The following is a 10,209-nucleotide window of genomic DNA, read 5'->3' on the forward strand; positions in this document are numbered from 1 at the left end:
TTTAAAACCCATAATCCCAGACATTGTTTATTTTAACCTATGTGAGTAGACCCTTTAAAAGGGTTTTCCATGAAGAAATGTAAATTTGATTGGCTTTCTGTAGGTGAAAGTAATAAAATCAATTATTATCTCCCTTTAAAGTGCACCAATCACCAAGATTTTCGTATATAACCTAAAGCCAGTGCTATACTGGCACTATACTAGAGACTGATTCTCTACATACCTGTAGTGGTCAGCTGGGATATATAAGTTTTGAAATCCAAGAAAGTAGACTCGGCATCTTCTTGAGTGACAGGGAGGGGGGTATTCATACTCATCCCCTGCCCGTTAGAATTGCCATAAGTATTATCCAATCGACCTAGCAGGACCTGTGGTGAGGCCATGTGATCAGAAGGGGCAGGAACTCAGCCAACAAAGCTGATACAAGGAAGCAACATTTTTGTTGGCTGAGGCCCCGCCCCTTCTGGTCACATGGGTATGACCTCACCACAGGTCCTGCTAGGTCGATTGTATAATACTTATGCTAATTCTAACAGGGGGAGGGGATAACTATGAATACCCCTGCAGATATTATCTGATCTTCAGCTGCTGTCACTCAAGAAGCTGATGATTTTATAAACTTTAATTTCTTGGATTTCAAAACCTATACATCCCAGCTGACCACCTAAGGTAGGTTGAGAATCAGCCTGATAGTGCCAGCATAGCACTGGCTTTAGGTTATGTACAAAAACCCTAGTGATTGGTTCCCTTTAATAGTCCAGCGATGCTTCTCTGACACTGCTTCTGGTCTTTCCCGACAGGCTGCAGCATATATGAGTGCTGCTGTCAATTATTGGGCTCAGTGGTGATGGCGACCTTTGCTGATACCCTGACTGAAGTCAGCCCAGTATACGAGACATGACTTATAGTATGGAAGGCGTATCACAAGATAAAACTCACCTCAATCATCCAGTATTTTTATAAATGTTTATATTTACTGTAAGAAAATAAAACCAGTCTGCAGAAAAGAAAGCCATGATCAATCGAAAAATTCACAAAAGAGAATTTCAAAGGACAGTAATCAAAAATGTGCTAAACAAAAGAAAACAAATAACAAAATGTATACAATCAGAAAACGTATGGGGTTGGGAGGAGGACGAGCCAAAGGAGAAGAATGGCAGACATAGAAGTGATGGGCATGGAGAAAGAATGGAAAAATAGCAGAGAAGGCAAGTGATAGGGAAATCTGAGATATACACAATGGGAATTGTAAAGAAAGAAACAGTATAAAAAATAATACTGGCGGGGACGAGGCACACGACCCATGATGAACTCTGAATCATCACGAGACTGATGCTTTCCATGCCAACAGGACCTATAAGGAACGTCCACCTCCTCCCAGCACATATATCAGCACAGAATCATTGACCTACTCAGCAACACACAATGGCATTCCTGGCCATATAAGTTACAACGTCAGGAGAATGTACAAATAGATCAACATGTCTGAGAAATTATTCTTATATAATCTATGGGATCCATCATCAGATCCTTACAGGATATGTCCATTGTCTTCACCAGTCTTCCCATATCCTGGATTGTAACCAGTAAGGACAAGATCCCAGCATATGCACGGTGTCTGGGGTGAAGGTGTCATCTGAACCAGTCCACTGGAGAGCTGAGGCAGGGTCAGAGCTCATCACTAGGTCTGCTTTCAGGAATCTGTGTCTCCAGAGCTTCCAGTTTCCCTGGGACGTCTTCATTATTGCGCTTTGAGTCTTTTGACACCTTCTTAGATTTCTTTTTTTCACTTTTCTTGGTTTTCTTCTTTCCAGACGATGGGCCAGGGTCCCCTTTCTTACCAGACCACGTCTCAGCTAGGCAGCCTGGTTAAAACAAGCGCAATGTTAACAGCAATGCCTCCTTTGATATAAATACTTACATACAGTGCCTTGAAAAAGTATTCATACCCAATGAAAGTTTCAACATTTTTTTCATGCTACACCAACAGACTTAAATGTATCATTACATAACAAGTATTTGTGAAGTGTATAAGAATAGATATGTGGTTTTCTAAATATTTAAAAAATATAAGTCTGAACATTGTGATGTGAATTTCTGATATATTCAACTCTGAGTAGCTTCCCTGTCCCTGCTGAAGAAACGCATCCCTGCAGCATGAGGCTGCCACCGCATTTGACGGTGGTGATGGTGTTTTCAGGATGATGTGGTGTTCGTTTTCTGTCACACAGCAGTTTATTTTAGGAAAAAAAAAAAAGTTTGTCTCATCTGACTAGAGCACCTTCTTTCACATGCTAGCTGTGTCGCCTTCATGGCCTGTGGAAGACAATGCTCTGGTCAGATCAACCAAAAGTAGAACGTTTTGGGTTAAATGCAAAATGTTATTTGTGGAAGAAAACCAACACTGCACATCACTGTGAGAACACAATCCCCACCGTGAAACATGGTGGTCGGCAGCATTATGCTGTGGGGATGGTTTTCTTTAAAAAAAGATAGGGAAGCTGGTCAGAGTTGATGGAAAGATAGACAGTGCTACATACAGGGCAATCCAGGAGGAAAACTTGAAAGAGCCTGCAAAAGACTTAAGACTGGGGAGTAGGTTTATCTTCCAGCAGTACAACGACCCTAACCATTCTGTCAGAGCTACAATCGAGTGGTGCTTTAAGAGTTCGACTGGGTCATTGTAACACGCTTATTCTTTTCTTTTTCATCTGTTCAGATATAGATTTGCTGGCGTGCTTTGGATCATTATTGTTGCACGACCCAGTTTAGGGCCAAGCTTTAGCTTTTAGCTAGATAGCCTCAAATATGAATCTGGAATACTTTGGTATATAGAGGAGTTCATAGTCGTCTCAATGACTGCAAGGTACCCAGTTCCTATCACTGGAAAACAAGTCCAAATCATCATCCCTCCTGTATAATAATGCCTGCCGTTTGTGCTAATGTGCTGGGTTTCGTTTTCACCAAATGTGGTGCCAGGCATTATGGCCAAATAGCTCCATTTTGGTCTGTCCAATGGACATTGGCCCCGATTCATCAAGATCAGTGTTTTTTATGATTGTCTTGATGAGGGGCGTGCTGGAGTCATAGGCACCTAATTCATTAGGAGGTGCATGCATCTCACTAAATCATGCCTGTCTGAAAAGTGTCATGCGCCTCACCACAAATCTTACTGCGGTCGGGGAATGGAGATTTCTGGTGTAAGAAATGCCTCAGCTCATCATGAATTAGACGAGCTATGGCATCATGTCCTCATTTTATACCCAGCCCTGCCCACTTTGTTGAAGTTGGGCAAAACTGTTGTGAAAATTGACAAAAGTCACAAAACTTTTATGCTACCTCTGGTTGCGGAAACAATTTTGCAACTTGCTAAAGTGTTGTGAAAATTGGTTGGGAAAACAATTTGATGAATTGGGGCCAATGTCACAGAAGTCTTGTGGTTTATTCAAACCAGATATTTTCTTTTATTAAGTCTTGGTAAATAAAATGATAGAATTCAAAGAAAGTGTACTTTAAAAAAAATCATGGCTGTATATGCTCATAGCTCTGTCTTATGCATTATGTCTAAAGCACCACATTTTTCGGACTATAAGACGTCCCTTACCATAAGAGGAACCCTAACTTTAGACAAGACAAAATAAGAAAAACTTCCCTTGTTTTGTAAATTAAAGAAGTCATTAGCACTAATTTTAATGTACTAGGGTAGAATAGGAAGGTAATGAATCTATTGTTAGTGTCTCTTTGAAGTGCGTATTATACGATCACAGCTCTGCTATATGCAGAAAGACACAGATAATATCTGTTACATACAAACCACATGCACATATAGACACACAGCTCTGCTGCATGCACATATAGACACACATATAGCTCTGCTACATGCAAACTACATGTACATAGACACACACAATTCTACTACATACCAACTACATGCATAGACACACACACACACAACTCTGCTACATGCACATATAAACACACAATTTTTCTACATGCAAACTACATGCACGTAGACACACACAGCTTTGCACATGCACATATAGGCACAAATAGAGCTCTGCTACATGTACACACACATTACCTTACCACATCTTGCAGTTACACTTACCCACACAATTACCACACCATGCAGTCTCACACATTATACATTACCACAGCTTGCATTTCCTGATTGGGATTCTGCAGGCTGCAGGAGCTGAGTAGCTGAAGGACCTTCCACATTGTTAACTCTAGGGCCTTGTAGGTCATGTGATCAGTCACATGACCTGATAAGTCCTGAAGTTAAACAGTTAGAATGTCCTTCAGCTGCCCAGCCTCTGTTCAGGTCCTCTCCTGCTCTGCACCAGTCACATAGATCAGTGTCATTACGGGAGAGAGGGTAGCTCTCTATGATCAGGGAGAACGTGGTGTCCGCGTTCTGCATCACGGAAAACTGTCTCCAAACTGTAAGACGCACTGGCTTTTTAGCAGGAGTTTTTCTTGTTAAATCGCACGTCTTATAGTCTGAACAGTATTGTAAATATAGCCACATATTCTCTTCAATAAGGCTCATTCCATGTCAAGTGGACCAGTTTTAAAAATCGTCCCCACTCGACCTTCTCCGATTTTGTTGAAAATTTATAAGGATGTACATGTATGTTTGAAAAGAGGTTCTGTAAATTTTTAGGGCCAGATCTCAAATACATTGGGCACTGTTGACCTTTCACTGGAGGTCCCACCAAGCCTGCGGCTTCAGCGAAGAGGATTTTGCAAACTTTGGCACATAGCCATTAGAGTTCTATACTGGCTATGATGCTGAAATTTGGCATACTAGCTCAACTTTTGCTGCTAAACACGATAAAATTATTACAGGCTATGACAAAACAATATTTTGGCTGCAATTTTGTGTCAAAGTAGCTTGTAAAACGCCTCGCATAAAATGTATGCCTAACTTTGCCCATATATAACTCAAGACCAAAAACCAATAGTAACTGGTGCTTTGCCCTGTACACCAAACATCTACATGACTTTGCATTGCTGCAATATCACGGTCAAAGCATATGTATTTGTGGAAATATTCACACCCACATATGATGAAAAACTTAAAAAACCCGAATTTTACCTATTTTTAGGTCAAATTTCTCAAAAAGGGTACCCCTAAAATATATTAATTCTGATATTAGAAAGAGCACATTTTTCTCTACAAGGATCATTGTTTTTTTTTTGGAGTCTCTCAGTTTAAGAAAAGAAAAATGCCACTGAACATGGTGTTATTTATTAATACGCAATGAATGCTAACTGCACTATTCAAACCCTTGCGTTGGTCCATGGTGGTTATACCACAACCAATTCCCTAAGAATTGGTATTATAATCCTATTAAGATTTGTAATAATGCTGTTTTTGCACGGCTATCGGCCATGGCTCCTAGGCGATGGGGCTGCTAATTCTCAAAAGACAGTATTATTACAATTCTTAATAGGATTATAAGACCAATTCTTAGGGAATTGGTTGTGGTATAACCACCATGGACCAACGCAAGGGTTTGAATAGTGCAGTTAGCATTCATTGCGTATTAATAAATAACACCATGTTCAGTGGCATTTTTCTTTTCTTAAACTGAGAGACTCCAAAAAAAAACAATGATCCTTGTAGAGAAAAATGTGCTCTTTCTAATGATATCAGAATTAATATATTTTAGGGGTACCCTTTTTGAGAAATTTGACTTAAAAATAGGTAAAATTCGGGTTTTTTAAGTTTTTCATCATATGTGGGTGTGAATATTTCCACAAATACATATGCTTTGACCGTGATATTGCAGCAATGCAAAGTCATGTAGATGTTTGGTGTACAGGGCAAAGCACCAGTTACTATTGGTTTTTGGTCTTGAGTTATATATGGGCAAAGTTAGGCATACATTTTATGCGAGGCGTTTTACAAGCTACTTTGACACAAAATTGCGGCCGAAATATTGTTTTGTCATAGCCGGTAATAATTTTATTGTGTTTAGCAGCAAAAGTTGAGCGAGTATGCCAAATTTCAGCATCATAGCCATTAGAGTTCTATACTGGCTATGTGCCAAAGTTTGCAAAATCCTCTTCGCTGAAGCCGCAGGCTTGGTGGGACCTCCAGTGAAAGGTCAACAGTGCCCAATATATTTGAGATCTGGCCCTAAAAATTTACAGAACCTCTTTTCAAACATACATGTACATCCTTATAAATTTTCAACAAAATCTGAGAAGGTCGAGTGGGGACCACTGGTCCACTTGACATGGAATGACCCATAAACCTTTTTCTAGCTCACATCAGTATTTTTCCCAAAAGCAGTAAAACTCTGGTTCATGGGTAGTGTGCAGTATTGCAGCTCATCTCTATTAGCTACATACAAAAATGAATCTTCAAGTTTGACCAATGCGCTGACAGATCAATTTAAAGAACATAACTCAAAATACTTGGTTAATTCCAATCAAAATTTGATATCTCAATTTTCCAAGACCCAGCACTTTTTATAGCTTTTACTTGATGGAGCTGTGCAAGGGCCTGAATTCTGTTTGCCAAGCATGCATTTGTATTGATACCATTTTAGGATATATATAACAATTTTTTTGCCTTTTTTATGGAAGTGTTGCAACCAAAATAAAATAAAAACAAACATTTCTGGTAGTTTTTTTTTTTTTACAATGTTTACAATACCAGTTAATTCCTCTTATATTTTTCAATAGATTGGACATTTGTGCACTTAAAGGAACTCTGTCAGCAGGTTTCTGCAATGTGATTTGAAGACAGTATACTGAAAGAGGTAAAACAGAGAATTCAGCCATGTCTCTTATCTCACAGTGTTTTGTTTACATGTTAAATTAGCTTAAGCCTCTTATCTTTATCATTAGTGGGTCTCAGCAGTCATAAGTTGAAGTCCAACTCCGCCCCCTCTGTCATTAGCAGCTTCTGTCTATAGAAATGTACACTGGAAGCCTGGTATGGCAGGGGAAGCTCTCAGAGCTCTGCTACATGCAAAATCCCAAATCTTTCACTGTGTCAGATCGGCTGCAGCCACTGCCATATAAGTGACACCTCATTGAACTCAGGGCCTCTTTGCCTACATCATGCTGCTCTCAGATGAGATAGCAAAACCCTGCTGACAGATTCCCTTTAACTATGCTTTTATTTATTTTTATTTCTTTAGTTTTAAACAAAAAAAAAAAAAAAAAAAGCAATGCGTTGGATTTTTCCTAGATTTTTAAAAACTTCACTTTATTTCTTACTCTATTTTTTCTTTTACTGCATAAGTTTGTTCCGGATGTTGCAATATTACAGCTACGCAGCATATACTCAAAATTATGTTCTCTTATAAAGCCCAGCCAGCGGTGCCATGACAACCTATCTCAGGGGGCTTGCAATTGCGCCATTTTGTGCCAATTGTGTCACTGACAGCTATAATTAACCTGCAATAATAATAGCAAGCTCCCATTGCTGCTGTTAAAGGCAGATGCTGGCTGTGTAAAACAGCTGGCATCCGCCGTGCATGGGGCGGGCTACGCTTCTGAGCCCGCTTCACAGATGGTGACCTGATGTAAGTCATACAAGGGACATACTTGAAAAAGAAGGAGGCAACTATGGCCCTTCTTAAACCACTCACTTTTATCTTGCCCCTTCAGGACATGTTTTGCACACAGAAAGTCAGTGATATCCTCTTTCTGGTGATGCCGATACCAATCTTCAATGACATCTTCAAACTCCTCCATCATGACATCACACTGTTGGTGAGAACAAGTTATGTGTTAACAGCAGTGTCAGTGAGAGATGGCACCAAAATAAATACATCCTCTAGTAGCGGATGATTTACCTGCTTCTTCATATCCGCCACCTCAGCGGACGTTTCATTCCACAGCTCATACGGTATGTCCATCACCACTTTCACACCCTTATGGACAAGATGATGTAAGGTCTGGAAGGTTTCTGACATCCCCTAAATGAAACAAAGTGTTGAGTTGGGGTATATAAAAATGTAACACCAGTGCTCTTCATAAAAATAGCAAAACCTATAAAAAAAATTGTAAACAACGAAGTAGACGAGCAAATAGCTCACGTTTTATTGATTAATATCTAAAAGGCAGGTTAAAAGCAGATATATTACACAAAAAAAGGGATAGCCTGAACAGGAGGAGGCAAGATCATAACACCATGAGAGGATATAATATATTATGTGTCAGTGTGCTGATAACGAGCACAGTACAGGGTAAATCAAATTAATAGGAATGATGACGAAAAGAAAAGAAAAAAAAATGGAAAATGGTCATAAGCGCAAACATACCATAGTGGTCTGAATAGCCCAGGAGATGAATGACCGATAAAGAATGTCAGTGCCATGAGTTGGCAATAAATAATCAAAGTGAATGTTCACTCAGAAGTGTCTCCTCCTGCTGAAATTGCACCAATCCTGAGGGCCTAAGACAGGGCTGGGCAAAATGCGGCCTGCGGGCCACATCCAGCCCTCTGGCTGTACCAGTCCGGCCTGCAGGCTGAGAGAGCTGAAGGGCTGAAAACAGTGGACCTCAAACATACCCTCCACTGCCTGGCCGCCGTCACTGACAGCCATCCAATGTCACCGATATATGCTTCCTCAGGAGGCAGATAGCGGTGCGTACACTGGTGAAGGCTCCTTCTTCCACCAATCAACGTGCGAGACAGCAGATGCGATGACATCACATCATATCTGCTGTGCGGTGGGTCAGTGCAGCAGGGAAACAGGGGAACGGGAGGGAGGAGAGTATGTGGTAGCTTTTTTTTCATATGTGTATGGGCTCATACTGTATATATCGGGCTATGTGGGGGTCATCATGTACAGTATATCACAAAAGTGAGTACACCCCCTCACATTTTTGTGAATATTTATTACGGTACAGCTTTTCATGGGATAACACTGAAGATTTCCCAATTTTATACAATGTAAAGTAGTAGGTGTACAGCTTGTATAACAGTGTAAATTTGGTGCCCTCTAAATAACTCTACACACAGCTATTAATGTCTAAACCGCTGGCAACAAAAGTGAGTACACCCCTAAGTGAAATTGGTCAAAATGTGCCCAGTTAGCCAATTTCCCTCCCTGTTGTCATGTGACTCATTAGTGTTACAAAGTCTTAGGTGTGAATGGGGAGCAGGGGTGTTACATTTGGTGTTCTCGCTCACACACTCTCTCATACCGGTCACTGGAAGTTCAACATGGCACCTCATGGCAAAGAATTCTCTGAGGGTCTGAAAAAAATAATTGTTGCTCTACATAAAGATGGCCTAGGCTTTAAGAAGATTGCCAACACCCTGAAACTGAGCTGCAGCACGATGGCCAAGACCATACAGCGGTTTAACAAACCAGGTTCCACTCAGAACAGGCCTCGCCATTGTTAACCAAAGAAGTTGAGTGCACGTGATCAGGGTCATATCCAGAGGCTGTCTTTTCAAAGTAGACGTTTGATTGCTGCCATCATTGCTGCAGAGGTTAAAGGAGTGAGGGGTCAGCCTGTTAGTGTTCAGACCATACATAGCACACTGCATCAAACTGGTCTGCATGGCTGTCATCCCAGAAGGAAGCCTCTTGTAAAGATGATGCACAAGAAAGCCTGCAAATAGTTTACTGAAGACAAGCAGACTGAGGACACGGCTTACTGGAACCATGTGGTTTGATGAGAAAAGATTAAGTCATTTGGCTCAGATGGTGTCAAGCATTTGTGGCGGCAACCATGAAAGGAGTACAATCAAGCAAGGCGGTGGGAATGCCATGGTTTGAGGCTGCATGAGTACTGCCGGCTGTGTTGAGCTACAGTCCAGTGAGGGAACCATGAATACCAACATGTACTGTGACATACTGAAGCAGAGCACAATTCCCTCCCTTTGGAACCTAGGCCGCAGGGCAGTATTCCAAAATAACGACTCCAAAACACACCTCCAAGACAACCACTGCTTTGCTAAAGAAACTGAGGGTAAAGGTGCTGGACTGGCCAAGCATTTCTCCATGCCTAAACTCTATTGAGCGTCTGTGGGGCCTCCTGAAACGGAAGGTGGAGGAGCGCAAGGTCTCTAACATTCACTAGATCTGTGAGGTCATCATGGAGGATGGAAGAGGATCCAGCGGCTCCTGTGAAGCTCTAGTGAACTCCATGACCAAGACAGTTAAGGCAGGGCTTGAAAATAACGGTGGCCACACTAAATATTGACACTTTGGCACAATTTGGCCATTT

General features: G+C 41.0%; 1 protein-coding gene across 1 annotated transcript in view; it reads right to left on the minus strand.

Moving 5' to 3' along the window:
• Positions 1-952: 952 nt before the first annotated feature.
• Positions 953-10,209, minus strand: part of CNPY3 (canopy FGF signaling regulator 3) — a 28,726-nt gene continuing 19,469 nt past the window's right edge. Inside the window, exons 5-7 of the mRNA XM_075347400.1 lie at positions 7,821-7,943; positions 7,614-7,731; positions 953-1,865 (exon numbers count right to left, since the gene is read on the minus strand). Of these exons, the coding sequence (XP_075203515.1) occupies positions 1,669-1,865; positions 7,614-7,731; positions 7,821-7,943 (438 nt within the window). The 3' untranslated portion in view covers positions 953-1,668. The remainder of the gene's footprint in view (positions 1,866-7,613; positions 7,732-7,820; positions 7,944-10,209) is intronic.

The sequence above is a fragment of the Anomaloglossus baeobatrachus genome, chromosome 5 (genome assembly GCF_048569485.1).
Source record: "Anomaloglossus baeobatrachus isolate aAnoBae1 chromosome 5, aAnoBae1.hap1, whole genome shotgun sequence".
In the NCBI taxonomy this organism is placed as follows: domain Eukaryota; kingdom Metazoa; phylum Chordata; class Amphibia; order Anura; family Aromobatidae; genus Anomaloglossus; species Anomaloglossus baeobatrachus.